The sequence below is a fragment of the Lucilia sericata genome, unplaced genomic scaffold, assembly GCF_015586225.1.
Source record: "Lucilia sericata isolate MDLA Ls3-8-SP2 unplaced genomic scaffold, ASM1558622v1 Contig001691F_arrow, whole genome shotgun sequence".
NCBI classification, from domain to species: Eukaryota; Metazoa; Arthropoda; class Insecta; order Diptera; family Calliphoridae; genus Lucilia; species Lucilia sericata.
Window position 1 is genome coordinate 79,549 of NW_023995601.1, and position 17,952 is coordinate 97,500.

At 31.0% G+C, this 17,952-nt stretch overlaps 1 protein-coding gene across 1 annotated transcript; it reads right to left on the reverse strand.

Annotated features, from left to right (window-relative positions):
• Window positions 1–1,680, reverse strand: LOC119612434 (putative glycine-rich cell wall structural protein 1). Its single transcript, XM_037968240.1, has 2 exons — window positions 1,553–1,680; window positions 1–1,421 (listed from the first exon to the last, which is right to left on the reverse strand). The coding sequence occupies exons 1-2, from the start codon at window positions 1,568–1,570 to the stop codon at window positions 885–887; spliced, it is 555 nt and encodes a 184-aa protein (XP_037824168.1). The 5' UTR covers window positions 1,571–1,680; the 3' UTR covers window positions 1–884.
• Between the last annotated feature and the right edge of the window lie 16,272 nt (window positions 1,681–17,952).

Below are 17,952 nucleotides of genomic sequence, written 5' to 3' on the forward strand. Positions count from 1 at the left end.
TTTAACGGTGACAAAATTTACTATTTTTTTTATTATTTTTTAATGTTTTTTTTTTGTTGTTTCTTTCTTTGTTTGTTTCATATTTTTATAAAAAAAAATTCACTTAATAACTAAAAATAATGAAGTTTTTTTTTTGTTATTGTTAACATTAATAAAACAGAGAAAAACTATTTACAATAATAACAATGCTCCCGCTAGGAAAATGTGAAAATAAAATAGACTTTTAGCGGAGAGCGGACGACTTAAGAAGATAGCTAGAAATGGATAGTGTTTGATAGTCACTGAGTTTTGGGAACTGTTTGGGAATGTGGTATGAAAATGAAAATTTGCAAAATTTTTCAAACAAAATTCTAACCTTAAAACGTTTAAAAATGTTTTGGAAATGAAAAAAAGGTTAAAATTATTGTTTTAAAAAATTTTGCTGAAAAACGGAAAAATTTAAGAAAATTGCTAAACATTATTATGAATATAATAATAATGATGTAACATTTTCAATGTTTTGGTTAAAAAAAAAACAACACAAATTGTTTTTAACTTTACACAATTAATACAAACATCAAATTCCCAGTTAGTTAATGGTGATGTTATAAGTGTTGCGTTTTTTTTTCTGGTAATAACGGTATTTTGACGAACCTCCTTTCACGTGTTAATGGCTCGACGGTTGTGCAGGGGTTGCTTAATTGTTGATGTTTGTTCTTTTGGTGTTTGCTGGGGTGTTGTTTTTTTTTCTTTTCTTTTTCTATCGCTTTAGCGTATCCGTTTTCAGAGGCGTTTGTTTAATATTGGCGCGCGTTTGTCTTTTCAATTATTTGGCAGCAATTGTTTTATGATGAATTTGAAATGTAATCTACATTATGCTAAGAAAAAATAACTAACGGTTGAGCTTAGAATGGCGCACCGTAGCTACCGCTGGGTCTTGAGGGAGCACCATAAGAACCCGATGGACCACTGGGATAACCACCGAAACCACCACCGCCGCCACCACCAGCTTGTGTGCTTTGTTGGGCGAATTGAGCAACTTGGATGGCTTGACGTACACCTTCCAAATCGATGCCAACAACGCGGCCGCCGCCGCCACCACCGAATGAGGGTACACCGTATTGTGGCGAGGGAGCACCATATGAACCAGAGGGAGTGCCGGGGTAGCCGCCGCCACCACCACCACCACCGCCGCCGCCGGATTTGCTTTCTTCTTGCAACAAGATTTGACGCACTTGTTCGAGCAATTGAGGATCAACATTTTGGCCTTCATTGGTTTGGAAGCCACCGCTGACAGCTTGATAGCCGCCGCCGCCACCTCCCAAGCCACCACCGAAACCACCGCCAAATCCACCGCCGCCACCGCCACCACCACCGCGCTGATAATTATAACCCGATGGAGGTTCTGCTACGACCAGTGCTGCCAAAGCAAACACCAAGAACTGCAAAGAGAAAAGAGGAAATCTATTAGCCGCCATACATCTCTTAATTGTAATCCTTTGGGGGCAAATATCCTTTTTTTGCTTTTGGATTTTATGTGAAGATTTAGTTTTTTTCTTTTGGATTAACTTACCACGGAGAAGGAGTTCATAGTTGTGAGTCTTGTGTGTGGGGGAAAGAAGTAAAAAACTTAAATTAAAAAATAAATTTAGTTGCTTTCAAGTAGGGAACCAACGACTGAATGCCAATGAAAGGCCACAACAGCCCTCTTTATAGTCAGACAAACATCATCAATTCCACAACATAGTGCAAGAGACGACGACGACAGACCTCTCAGCCACAAACGTACAAGCCAACATACTGCAAACAGTGACAGTAAAGCTTCTCTCATATGTTGTTGTTGTTGTTGCTCCACTGATCATCATGTTGTTGATGATGATGATTACGATCGCTAGCAAAGGCTTTAAAGATGGCTACAAAAAAACGTACTTTATTTTGGCTTAATATTTTACCAGCTTATTTTTGTATTAAAGTTTTTATTTTTAATTTCGTAGCTTTGATTAAGAGGGGGCAATGCGTGCGTAACTTTATTCGGTCATAATGTTGTTCATCTTCTCTGTGCTCCTCTACGCTTTAATCGTCATTGTCAGCAGCGTCAACCTCAATATGGAGTTTAAAATCTTCATGATTTTCATAATGATGAGGTTAAAATTATCTTGCACCCTCTGGTCTATACAAAATCGTTTTTCATTAAGAAATAACATTTACAGCAAAAACAATCATATATTTGCAGTTAAAACTATTTTATCTGTTTTTTTTTTCATTTTTTGCTACAAAATAAAAACAAACACCTTTTGCTGCTGCTGCTTTCAATAGGAAGTGATTTTGTTTTGGATTTTGTTTTTGTTTGTTTGTTTTCCAATAGCCAATATTTGATTTAACAAACGTGATGAAAACATTTGCCCACCAACCTCTTATTAAAATGACAACTAAACTCTGGCCCCTTAATTAAACAAAAACTAAATAAAATTTCCTTAAAAATTATAGACTTTTTAAAAAAATTTTGGAGAATTTTTTTAATTTTCATTTGGGAATTTTCTTTTTTTTCTTCTGTAATTCGAATGCATTATTATGCAACTTGTTGCAAATTGTTGTGTACATGACACATGACAACAACAAGGTGTATTTGTTGTGTATGCCAGCAGAAGACAGTGTTTCCCATAGATGTAATGTTTTGTTTTTTTATGTTTACTTTCCCAAGCTGCTTCTTTTTCATTAAAATGCGAATAATTTGCCGCTTAAAACCACAAATCCCGAATAAGTAATGTATTTGTAAATATTACTTGAAAGTTTCTGTGGTTTCTTTAAACAACATACTAATTATACAACTATAAAATTAATAATTTGTATATTAAGCAGTAATTAAAATTGAACTAAATTGAAGTTATATAGAAAAGATATCAAAATTTTCAAAATATTAAAAATCGTCCACACCGGATAGCACCATGGATTAGTACATAGATTTATAAGTTCTGGAGATTCTTACTCGGTTGTTAAGCATTAAAAATACTCAATACTACTGTTTTGGAACACCGACAAAGATTGATGAGAACCAGAGTAGGCATAAGAATAAGACTAAAGCTGTGTAACGGACCAATCAGCTCTTTCTAGACTCCAGCCATTAAAAATGACTTCCAGTCATTAAAATTTACTGAATACTACTGTTTTGGAGGTTAGGCAACCCCGACAAAGACTGATAAGAACCAGAGCGGGCCTAAGAATATTACTAATGTCGTGCAACGCACTGATCAGAAATTTATAGACTCTTGATTGAGACACTTATATTTGTGATCAAAGAAAAAACTGCATTCAAGGAGTTGAACAACTCTGCTCCAACGCAAGGATATAAATCAGATCTCTTCAGAACAGAACACTTTTTAAATCACGGCGAGAGTCCCTTCCCCAACTCTGGAGGATGAAGCAACACTAACACCTTCAGAATAAGAGGAAAATATATAGAAGAAAACTCGGCGATTGAGAGGGACCAGGAAAAAGTTAAAAAACTCTGAATCAGAATAGATTCAGTATCAAAACTAATTGATTTTCTCTCGATTTATTTCGGTCTTTAACAGCGTCTGGGGACTTACGAATAGAGTTGACTTCAATGCCCCCAAATATTCAATGTTGTGTTTTAATTCACAAACGCACTTCAGATGATGTGACTTTATCTATAGTTATTGAGGAATCAGTAGCTCTTAATATCACATCACTTGACTTACATTTTCTCAAATCAATACAGATTAGTTTGGTCCATCTTTTCCACCTCAAACTAATAGAATTTCAGTAGCATTCGATTCATTAAGATCACTTAAAGGTCTCAAGAGATTACAATTTCACCCACCGAAAACAAGGAGCACATTTACTTCTCTAATGTCATACGATTTAAAAGGATTTGATTTCGTTTAACTACTAGGTTTTCCAGCTTTAACTAATACACCAGAATTTTAGAGAATACTGCAGTATATATAATACAAGGGTAATTCTTAGTTATGTATAAGCACTCTATGTTCGAAAACTTCGACCAAATTTTTATGAAGTTCGTTGAAAATCCTTATATTTGAGTTGTGGAGAAGAAGGTTAGTTAGTTAGTTTGAAAGGGGGATGTAAATATATCAAATCGGAATAAATATACCTAGACCTCTATTGGGCCTTTTGTGCGCTCCTTAACCAGTGCCTCAAGTGGGAATCGAATCCGGTCTACCAGACTAGAACACTAACCTACCGGAGGCCACGAGAATAAGATAAGCCTACTCTCTTGGATCCATAATTGGACACGATTTGGTACCCGATATATATCGCCTTTCTATTCGTACAACTATCCCTCCATGGTAGGTGTTGTGGCAAACCTACTTATGGCACGAATAAACAAATCTATCTTACGAATGTCTATACATGAGAAATCAGCCAATTCGTGCAAGAAGGTACAGTCCATAGTGTCTAATTTGAAATCGAACAGAGCAGGACACAAAAAAGTTTTCGAACGTTTCCTCTTCATGTCGCCGTTAATTGGAAGATTTAGGAGTTTAAACTACACTACTGGCTGCCACTAGTCTCATCCATGAAAACCCTATCAATGATATCAGAGCAGTTCTATATAGTTTTTTCTGAATAAGGAGGTTTACAGCATGAAAGCGAGACACCGACAAAAACGTTGATGTCAATTTCATCAGTTTAAGCTTCTTCATCTGCAATCTCATATTAAAGTGACCCGGTATACTGAACAATTTCAGGTTCAAATGTTAAGAGATATTTGACATTCAGGAACCAGTCTAGATGTCGTGTAGACAAAAGAGGGAGATATATATAAAATCCACCACCTACACCCTCTTTGACATGGATCCATTCTTAGCTGCTTTTAGTCTAACCCCGAAATTTATGGCCACTTGTTTGACCATAATATCATCAAGTATGTATCAGCACAAAGATGGTATAAGATAGCGTTAACCGGAGTTATCATAAGCGTAGAAATAATCTTCTCAATAATGATACGATAGAGGGATCTGTCAAGTACCTTCTACCAAACAGATACTATATACATTAGAACGGCTAAATGGGAGGGGAAGAAAGAGCGAAATTGTACACTATATTATCGAAAATTGGTTATACTTCAGCCATAAGTCCCCGTTATGTAGAAAAAATTGTCTACGATCAAATTTGAGATCTAGTAATTAAGAATCCCTGCAATTTTTTGCAACCAATGCATATTTAATATTTTCGGCAATTGTTTGTGTATAAATTTTCTTATAGGTAACCGGTATCGTTAGGTAGCATCTGCCTCAAAGGCTAATTGTACTCGTAATATTGTATCTTTTAGTAAAAGTTGTATTTTTTCAAAAAAAAAGTATAAATTTACTAAAAATTTACATGTACAAACAATCTATCTGACTGTAAGTATGTAAATTTATATGTGCAATTGTAGTTATGTAAAAAAAAAAAAATTAAAAACATTATTTATTAGTTATGACCATTAGTATTGTGGTATGAAATAAGTTTGGAAATTGTCATCATCACTCTCTTAAAGTGTTCAACTTGGAAAATTTATTAATAAATTGCGTTTGCTAGCCAAGTCGAGACGCGCAAATGTGTTTCACAAAACAAATTTTAACCACTACGTTGGCGTAAAGTTTTAGAAGTTGTTTGTCTGTATAAAACTATTATCTGTTACAGACTGTGCTGTCTAAATTGTAAATTTTAAAATTACTTACTTTCATTATTCATTGATTTAAATTGATGGAAATTTAGAGATGAGTTGAGTTTTTAGTTACAAACTAGTGTTCACACTAACAACTACGATTTGTATGCGAAAATGTTAAGCCATTAGATAAGTGTCAATGACTTATCTTAATTTCTTTTAACTGAACACATTTTAAGCTATTATCATCAGAAATTGTGATCTGTAGATTTTTAATTTTATCTTAACCTTCCAATTTTTATAAAACACCTATTTGAAAATTAAACAAGCCTAATTACTTTAAAAATCTTGCTCTAATTTTTATGGTTGTACATCACTCTTCATGCCCGCTAAATCCCTGATGAAATAAAACTTTATTTAACATTTTTCTAATTAAGCTTCTTCGCTTTAAAATGTATTAGATTTCGCTGAATTTTACAAACCAACTGTATTTATTATGTTTAGTGAGGAGTTTACAACATTTTTAATTAATTTTAATTTACACAAAGATTTACACTAACAAATACAAACTTATAATATACTTTATAACTATAAAATGTAATAAAAATATACTCTTATCCACATGGCTTTAAGTTTTAAAAGAAACATTAATAATGTACTTAAAACAAAGTAATTTACAAAAAAGAAGAATGAACGATCTGAAGCGTAAATGGGTTAAATGCACAAACTGAAACCAAAGCAACAAGTTAGAGTTTGATAGACTGTTAGCCCGGTTTTTAAATTAGCACTGTAGTTACATTAACCCTATCTACGACTTCACTCTTCTGTAGTATATCTCGATTGGGCCTGTTGCTCACCCCTTTACCCTTCTGGTGGAAATCAAACGCAAAACAACCGGTCTGACAGATTAGACAGTAACTACCAGTGGAGGCAAAGTAAGTAAGTAAGTAAGTAAGTAAGTAAGTAAGTAACTAACTAACTAACTAACTAACTAACTAACTAACTAACTAACTAACTAACTAACTAACTAACTAACTAACTAACTAACTAACTAACTAACTAACTACTAACTAACTAACTAACTAACTAACTAACTAACTAACTAACTAACTAACTAACTAACTAACTAACTAACTAACTAACTAACTAACTAACTAACTAACTAACTAACTAACTAACTAACTAACTAACTAACTAACTAACTAACTAACTAACTAACTAACTAACTAACTAACTAACTAACTAACTAACTAACTAACTAACTAACTAACTAACTAACTAACTAACTAACTAACTAACTAACTAACTAACTAACTAACTAACTAACTAACTAACTAACTAACTAACTAACTAACTAACTAACTAACTAACTAACTACTACTAACTAACTAACTAACTAACTAACTAACTAACTAACTAACTAACTAACTAACTAACTAACTAACTAACTAACTAACTAACTAACTACTAACTAACTACTAACTAACTAACTACTAACTAACTAACTAACTACTAACTAACTAACTAACTAACTAACTAACTAACTAACTAACTAACTAACTACTAACTAACTAACTAACTAACTACTAACTAACTAACTAACTAACTAACTAACTAACTAACTAACTAACTAACTAACTAACTAACTAACTAACTAACTACTACTAACTAACTAACTAACTAACTAACTACTAACTAACTACTAACTAACTAACTAACTAACTAACTAACTAACTAACTAACTAACTAACTAACTAACTAACTAACTAACTAACTAACTAACTAACTAACTAACTACTAACTAACTAACTAACTAACTAACTAACTAACTAACTAACTACTAACTAACTACTAACTAACTAACTAACTAACTAACTAACTAACTAACTAACTAACTAACTAACTAACTAACTAACTAACTAACTAACTAACTAACTAACTAACTAACTAACTAACTAACTAACTAACTAACTAACTAACTAACTAACTAACTAACTAAACTAACTAACTAACTAACTAACTAACTAACTAACTAACTAACTAACTACTAACTAACTAACTAACTAACTAACTAACTAACTACAACTAACTACTAACTAACTACTAACTAACTAACTAACTAACTAACTACGAACTAACTAACTAACTAACTAACTAACTAAACTAACTAACTAACTAACTAACTAACTACTAACTAACTAACTAACTAACTAACTAACTAACTAACTAACTAACTAAAACTAACTAACTAACTAACTAACTAACTACTAACTAACTAACTAACTAACTAACTAACTAACTAACTAACTAACTAACTAACTAACTACTAACTAACTAACTACTACTAACTAACTAACTAACTAACTAACTAACTAACTAACTAACTAACTAACTAACTACTAACTAACTAACTAACTAACTAACTAACTAACTAACTACTAACTAACTAACTAACTAACTAACTAACTAACTACTAACTAACTAACTACTAACTAACTAACTACTACTAACTAACTAACTAACTAACTAACTAACTAACTAACTAACTACTAACTAACTAACTAACTAACTAACTACTAACTAACTAACTAACTAACTAACTAACTAACTACTACTAACTAACTAAACTAACTACTAACTAACTAACTAACTAACTAACTAACTAACTAACTAACTAACTAAACTAACTAACTAACTAACTAACTAACTAACTACACATATTATTACATTCTCTTTGAAATCCAAAGGCAACCAAAAAAGCCAGCTACACAACATAACATATTCAAGAACAAGCTAAACCTGAACCGCGTTACTCACCCTAATATTGGCCTATATTTTCCATGGCATGGTAAGATCTAAATATCGCTAAAGTTTAAAAGCTTTCGGATTGACGGTTTAAGTGCAGTTGACTGAAAATTAAAACTTCGACACCATCTATCCTGATAATTTGAGCTAAAATTCTGGGACTCCATATTGGACCATTATCTTACAGTGCAGATGAAATCGAAACGTTAGAATTGCTGACAAAATCGATGTATACCTCGCTGATTTACTTTAAGACCATTCAACTGAAAGATAAATTTTCCACAATTTTCCACCCAACAATAACCCCCAAAGTACCAAACTTTAAATTATAAATCACTTGACAATTGCCGAATATATTTATATTCATTAATATCCCATAGTTAAAATAAGTTTAAACACTAGTTAAATTTGTGTAGTGTTACAAAAAACCTGTTAATATTTTAACTTTAAAATAAATAAATAAAAAACCCTTAAGGGGAGATCAACAATATACAAATAATAATTGTTAACAAAAATAAAATATAAAAAACATTAACAGCCGCCTCATATTCCATGATAATCGTGCATTATCGTCTTTAAAAAAAAAGAAACATCTTTCATTTTTCATAAATTTTAACAAAAAAATCATGCACAATGTCGTTGAACATAAAGAAGATCTAGTATAAAATATCTTATATACAACCTATAGTATTTATGTTTACAAAAAATACGGGTAAACTTAATGATAAAATGGTTGGAATGATGGTATGAGTATTTTAAGGGCGAGGTCGTTTATGTTGTCTTAGGCTGTTTTGGATTATTGTTGCTGGTTGTTTAAATTGCTATAGTTGTATAAATACTATGTTGAAGGACTTACAAGTGTTTGCAGTTGTTTGGAGTTTTGTAAAATAATATAGCAAAAAAAAAATAATATAAAAGAAATCTACTTAAAGCTTGAACTTGCCACTTGACATCAATGACAGATTTATGAAATGAATTTAAAAGAAGAAGTAAATGTTTTACATTCCCCTTGTGATTGAAACGGGTTTTAATGAGTTCCTTATAATTAATGAAAAATTTATCCAAAAGTGAGGTAAAAACGTATGTTCGAAATGGAATTGATAAGTGAAAAAATTCAATATAAATATGTATGCAACACAGGTAGCTCGAGATGTTCTAAAAGCTTAACTATTTCGGAGAATTCCTTGAAATATTTAGACAACTATGATTTCCTCCAAAATTACCGAAAATGCTAAGTCTATAGGCCAATTGCTATAATGGAATAAGTTTTCTTAGTTGGTGTTACATATAAGGGAATATTTAGAATGTAGGATTGGAATAGATATGGCAACACTAAGGTTAAAAAAACTCGACACCCAGAGCGTATGTTTTTGCTATAAACGTTATATAACTTCCTTAACGAACCGTTCGCTGCAACCAGGACTAAATTTAAAACATGGTCGATGGAATCTCATACGGTTACACAAAAATTCTATGGAGTTTCTCGAACGACATTAAACAAATGAGCAGGCGCGGATCCACGGGGGAAGAGTAGGTCTATAGTCTAGTCTATAGTCTAGTCTATAGTCTAGTCTAGTCTAGTCTAGTCTAGTCTAGTCTAGTCTAGTCTATGTCTAGTCTAGTCTAGTCTAGTCTAGTCTATAGTCTATAGTCTATAGTCCTAGTCTAGTCTATAGGCTAGTCTATAGTCTAGTCTATAGTCTAGTCTAGTCTATAGTCTAGTCTATAGTCTAGTCTAGTCTAGTCTATAGTCTAGTCTATAGTCTAGTCTATAGTCTAGTCTAGTCTATAGTCTGCATAGTAGTCTATAGTCTAGTCTATAGCTAGTCTTAATCTAGTCTATAAGTCGAGTCGATAGTCTAGTCTATAGTCTAGTATATAGTCTAGTCTATAGTCTAGTCTATAGTCTAGTCTATAGTCTAGTCTATAGTCTAGTCTATAGTCTAGTCTATAGTCTAGTCTATAGTCTAGTCTATAGTCTAGTCTATAGTCTAGTCTATAGTCTAGTCTATAGTCTAGTCTATAGTCTAGTCTATAGTCTAGTCTATAGTCTAGTCTATAGTCTAGTCTATAGTCTAGTCTATAGTCTAGTCTATAGTCTAGTCTATAGTCTAGTCTATAGTCTAGTCTATAGTCTAGTATAGTCTAGTCTATAGTCTAGTCTATAGTCTAGTCTATAGTCTAGTCTATAGTCTAGTCTATAGTCTAGTCTATAGTCTAGTCTATGTCTAGTCTATAGTCTAGTCTATAGTCTAGTCTATAGTCTAGTCTATAGTCTAGTCTATAGTCTAGTCTATAGTCTAGTCTATAGTCTAGTCTATAGTCTAGTCTATGTCTAGTCTATAGTCTAGTCTAGTCTATAGTCTAGTCTAGTCTATAGTCTAGTCTAGTCTATAGTCTAGTCTATAGTCTAGTCTATAGTCTAGTCTATAGTCTAGTCTATAGTCTAGTCTATAGTCTAGTCTAGTCTAGTCTATAGTCTAGTCTATAGTCTAGTCTATAGTCTAGTCTATAGTCTAGTCTAGTCTATAGTCTAGTCTATAGTCTAGTCTATAGTCTAGTCTATAGTCTAGTCTATAGTCTAGTCTATAGTTTAGTCTAGTCTATAGTCTAGTCTATAGTTTAGTCTATAGTCTAGTCTATAGTCTAGTCTATAGTTTAGTCTATAGTCTAGTCTATAGTCTAGTCTATAGTCTAGTCTATAGTCTAGTCTATAGTCTAGTCTATAGTCTAGTCTATAGTCTAGTCTAGTCTATAGTCTAGTCTAGTCTATAGTCTAGTCTAGTCTATAGTCTAGTCTAGTCTATAGCCTAGTCTAGTCTAGTCTATAGTCTAGTCTAGTCTAGTCTAGTCTAGTCTAGTCTAGTCTAGTCTAGTCTAGTCTAGTCTAGTCTAGTCTAGTCTAGTCTAGTCTAGTCTAGTCTAGTCTATAGTCTAGTCTAGTCTATAGTCTAGTCTAGTCTATAGTCTAGTCTATAGTCTAGTCTATAGTCTAGTCTATAGTCTAGTCTATAGTCTAGTCTATAGTCTAGTCTATAGTCTAGTCTATAGTCTAGTCTATAGTCTAGTCTATAGTCTATAGTCTAGTCTATAGTCTATAGTCTAGTCTATAGTCTAGTCTATAGTCTAGTCTATAGTCTAGTCTATAGTCTAGTCTGTATAGTCTATAGTCTAGTCTATAGTCTAGTCTATAGTCTAGTCTATAGCCTAGTCTATAGTCTAGTCTAGTCTAGTCTAGTCTAGTCTAGGCTAGTCTAGTCTAGTCTAGTCTAGTCTAGTCTAGTATCGTCTAGTCTAGTCTATAGTCTAGTCTATAGTCTAGTCTATAGTCTAGTCTATAGTCTAGTCTATGGTCTAGTCTATAGTCTAGTCTATATTCTAGTCTATGGTCTAGTCTATAGTCTACTCTATAGCCTAGTCTATAGTCTAGTCTATAGTCTAGTCTATAGTCTAGTCTATAGTCTAGTCTATAGTCTACTCTATATCCTAGTCTATAGTCTACTATATAGTCTAGTCTATTGTCTATTATATAGTCTAGTCTATAGTCTAGTCTATGGTCTAGTTTATAGTCTAGTCTATAGTCTAGTCTATAGTCTAGCCTATAGTCTAGTCTATAGTCTAGTCTATAGTCTAGTCTATAGTCTAGTCTATAGTCTAGTCTATAGTCTAGCCTATAGTCTAGCCTATAGTCTAGCCTATAGTCTAGTCTATAGTCTAGTCTTTCGAAATTCTAAAAACAATTAGAGTTTCTGAAATTTTAATAAAAAAAATTTTGAAATATAATTTGCAAATTCTGCACACAATTATTATTTGATTAAAATTATGCAAAATTTAAATTTAATGTCGTCTATTAAAAGATCTAAAATTAGGTTACGTGCAAAACTACAAAATCACGATGCCACCAAACGGACCCACTAACATGTGTAAAAGCAGTCATCCATTGTAGCAGTAAGAAGTGTAAAAAAATTATGTTTTTTGTTTCGTACCCAAGCTCATCTATAAATTGTTGCAATGATGTACAAACGCCTGCATGAAAAAGAAAGATTTGGGTGTAAAAAAACCATAATGTTGGTTGCTTGCAACTTGGTTGACTGTAGTAAGTGCTCGTAATAATAACGATGAGCTTGCAGTTAATATTTTTGAAAAAAAAGAAGCAATAAAAAACAATTACGTAATGTCCTCATAGCTGGAAATTTTTGTCTTTTCATTATTTTTTTCTTTCTTTACTTTTGGGAGAAAATAATAATCAGTTGCATTTAAGAGATATAATACAAAAAACAAACAAACAAACAAAACTAAACAACACATTGTAAAAAAGGCAACAAACCAAAAATTAAAAAATAAAATAAATTGTAAATACTGGTATGTAGTACTTTGAACAAAAAAACTCCAGCTAAACTAAAAAATAAATAAAATTTAAAATCTACAAGTGAGTAAGTACATTTCCTTGTTACTTTTGCACTCGAAAATTTTTATTAGACACAGACTCAAACACACTCCGGACCAAAAAATAACAAGCAAAAAAACAAGTTTTACCACACTAGAAAGACATCTTCAAACTTTAGGTTAAATTGTAAAAATATTAAACAAACACCGGATCAAACCGACTTTTTAATGCTTTTTTTTGAATACTCAGAACAAAATCTATTCTATTATAGTGCACATTGTTACCAAGCTCCTGACAAACTTAAAACATTTTCCCAATCCCCAATATGAAGCTGAAGTTGGTTCAAACTTTTAAGATAACGAGAAAGGAAGAAAATACTACTTTGTGAGTGAGTATTGATGGTGATGGTGCATCATCGTCAGCGTCATCTACCTTCAGAAAAGAGGTTTATTTTTTTTATTATTATTCATTTAGCCAGTCATTTTACATAAGACACTTGTGACTCCAAAACAACACTAAAATCATCATTTGATCGTCATGGCATGTGGACGACGCTTAGTACAAGCGATTTTTTATTTTGGTTTTTATTATTTCTCTGTGTGCCTGCAACTTCATTGAAAATGCAAAACGCAACCAAAGCCTGACTTATGTTTTCTTGTAGTTTATTTTTGTGATTTTTTTTGTGGCTGCTTTTTCAGACAATAGTATTTAACACATTCGTTGAACTGCAAATTCATGGGAAAAAAGTTTGGTTTGATAATTGAGATTAATTTTTTTCTTTTTCAAAACTTGAATTTTAATTAATTTATGCGTACTTTATCTAGACGAATTTGCACTAGATTTTGTTATTGTGCTTAAGAAAGAAACAAAAATTCATAATTATTTTATTACTTCGTATTTGTAGATAAAATTGGGCAATCCCTGCGAATTGAAATAGAAAACTAACATAACAGGTAAACCAAAAACAAGGTACCCCTGACATGTGAGAAATTGAAAACTTGTCCAATTCTTTGTTTAACACGATGTAAAAGTTGTAATTTTTTTCCTAATTAATTTAAAAATGATTAGCAAATTTATAAGGTCCATTATGTACACTTTTATTAAAATTGCATACTTTTTCCAAATTTACCCACCTTATGGCGCAGAATTCGAATTATCAGCGCCCACTATGAAATATTAAGCAAATAAGCATAATTATCTAGTTGCTTAATTTAAGTAATTGCTTATAGCAGTACATAACATTTGCTAAATTTATCGCCTAACATTAAATATTAAATTGAACTAATTTGATGTTTTAGTTTTAAAATAAACTCATAATATAGTAATTAACTAAATAAATACTCACGCTTTGAAGTAATTAAGAAAATACAACCAATTAAAAAATATTGTAAAATAACATGAAGAAATTTTGATAACAGGGTAAGGCAATGCTGGGTAAACAAACTCACAACTGACTAACTAACTAACTAACTAACTAACTAACTAACTAACTAACTAACTAACTAACTAACTAACTAACTAACTAACTAACTAACTAACTAACTAACTAACTACTAACTAACTAACTAACTAACTAACTAACTAACTAACTAACTAACTAACTAACTAACTAACTAACTAACTAACTAACTAACTAACTAACTAACTACTAACTACTAACTAACTAACTAACTAACTACTAACTAACTAACTAACTAACTACTAACTAACTAACTACTAACTAACTAACTAACTAACTAACTAACTAACTAACTAACTAACTAACTACTACTAACTAACTAACTAACTAACTACTAACTACTAACTACTAACTAACTAACTAACTAACTAACTAACTACTAACTAACTAACTAACTAACTAACTAACTAACTACTAACTAACTAACTAACTAACTAACTACTAACTAACTAACTACTAACTAACTAACTAACTAACTAACTAACTAACTAACTAACTACTACTAACTAACTAACTAACTAACTAACTAACTAACTAACTAACTAACTAACTAACTAACTAACTAACTAACTAACTAACTAACTAACTAACTAACTACTAACTAACTAACTAACTAACTAACTAACTAACTAACTAACTAACTAACTAACTAACTAACTAACTAACTAACTAACTAACTAACTAACTAACTAACTAACTAACTAACTAACTAACTAACTAACTAACTAACTAACTAACTAACTAACTAACTAACTAACTAACTAACTACTAACTAACTACTAACTAACTACTAACTAACTAACTAACTAACTAACTAACTAACTACTAACTAACTAACTAACTAACTAACTAACTAACTAACTAACTAACTAACTAACTAACTAACTAACTAACTAACTAACTAACTAACTAACTACTAACTAACTAACTAACTAACTAACTAACTAACTAACTAACTAACTAACTAACTAACTAACTAACTAACTAACTAACTAACTAACTAACTAACTAACTAACTAACTAACTAACTAACTAACTAACTAACTAACTAACTAACTAACTAACTAACTAACTAACTACTAACTAACTAACTAACTAACTAACTACTAACTAACTAACTAACTAACTAACTAACTAACTAACTAACTAACTAACTAACTAACTAACTAACTAACTAACTACTAACTAACTAACTAACTAACTAACTAACTAACTAACTACTAACTAACTAACTAACTAACTAACTAACTAACTAACTAACTAACTAACTAACTAACTAACTAACTAACTAACTACTACTAACTAACTAACTAACTAACTAACTAACTAACTAACTACTAACTAACTAACTAACTAACTAACTAACTAACTAACTAACTAACTAACTAACTAACTAACTAACTAACTAACTAACTACTAACTAACTAACTAACTAACTAACTAACTAACTAACTAACTAACTACTAACTAACTAACTAACTAACTAACTAACTAACTAACTAACTAACTAACTAACTAACTAACTAACTAACTACTAACTAACTAACTAACTAACTACTAACTAACTAACTAACTAACTAACTAACTACTAACTAACTAACTAACTAACTAACTAACTAACTAACTACTAACTAACTAACTAACTAACTAACTAACTAACTAACTACTACTAACTAACTAACTAACTACTAACTAACTAACTAACTAACTAACTAACTAACTAACTAACTAACTAACTAACTACTAACTAACTAACTAACTAACTAACTAACTAACTACTAACTAACTACTAACTAACTAACTAACTAACTACTAACTAACTAACTAACTAACTAACTACTAACTAACTAACTAACTAACTAACTACTAACTAACTAACTAACTAACTAACTAACTAACTAACTAACTAACTAACTAACTAACTACTAACTAACTAACTAACTAACTAACTAACTAACTAACTAACTAACTAACTAACTAACTAACTAACTAACTAACTAACTAACTAACTAACTAACTACTACTAACTAACTACTAACTACTACTAACTACTAACGAACTAACTAACTAACTAACTGACTAGTGTCTAAAACAAATAACTGATGTTAAATCTTAGGCGAAGCTGATAACGGAATCCCCCCAGTCAGACATTCAAAATTTTGGTAATGAGAAATGTAGGTAATGTTGTTATTTCATACATTACTTGGTAATGAGTCTTCTATGACATTAATTAATTTTTGTACGCTACACCTTCGTGAGAAGGGTATATACATAGGTATATATATACATATATATAAGTTTTTCATTCCGTTTGTAATTTGCACAATATAATTTTCCTACCCTACAATGTATATTCTGACACAAAGACATCACATATCTTCGGGTTCAAAATCTTCAAAAATTCTTCTTCAAATATGCTTTCTAAAAGTTTCGTATTTAAAATCAGCAAAATCCATTCATAAACAACAAAGATATGAACGAAAATCCGAGGCAACCTCTGAAAATTTCATCAAAAAAAAACGTTTGCATTCTTTGATAAAAAAGCAACAACAACATTGCTTATTGCACAAAACGTATGTTTGGATGTATGTTAGTTTCATTGCTTTACGTATGTATGTATGTATTTTGTTTTGTTTGGCGTTCTTGTTGTTTGTTTTGTTTTGCTATTGCTAGAGTAATGGTAGAGTCGGGAAAAATTAAATAAATTGAAATTTTATAAAATTAATATTTTTTAAACGCACTATGTTGAAGAGTCTATAAGGTTCGGCAAAGGCGATTATTCTTCTTACTTGTTTTTGAATAAAATTGTCTAATATGAAATTAATGGTTCTAACTCTAGTCGATATTAGATGTTTTTGATTTTTACATTTGTGTAAAAACTTTCCAATTATCAGGATAAATAACTTGTTAATGGGGCATTGATTAACATAATATACTGATAAACATAGAAAATGACTTTAAAGGCGGTTTTAAATCAGTGAATGTCGGGTGAGCACTTTTGTAAATGAGCAGTTATTCACCCAAAAAGTAAGTACTTACACTTTACTCCAATATTATTTGCCTACTTAACAGGTAAGTAAAGGTTTTGCTGGTCTGTACGGGAAATCGATTGAAAAGTATAAAATTGGGTAAATAATAGGTCCTTAATTAATATTCATTTCTTAAAAAATTGAGGCCTTAAACTTACAGTTACTATAACATTTCGATCAAATAATATCTTCTACAGAAAATGATCTTTTCAAATATTATAAAATATTTCTTCTTTACCCTTTATTTACAAAAAAATGTATAATCCCGTTCCAAAGCCTATATTACACATAAAACTGTGAAGACCCAAAAACCAACAAAAAAAAAACTTAATAATGATTAGTGGAACCAAATTATATGTTTGTGAGGTGGATTTTAAAAAGTTACGGTGTTTTGTTTTCAGTCTTGCTAAATTATGCGAAATTTAATTTAATGTAATTTAATTTATTTTTATTATTTTGATGCGCTATTTTTTCAAAATAAACACAGACAAAGAGGGGCGGGGAAGATAGCGACCAACACATAGGTAATACATGAATTGAAACTGAAACTACTACTGTGTAATTATCTGGCTCAATTGTAATCGTTAACACGTAGAGTAGGTCAGTATAGTTTCCATTAGGAGGCGGTACTGGTGACGTACTACATATTTAATGGTTTATT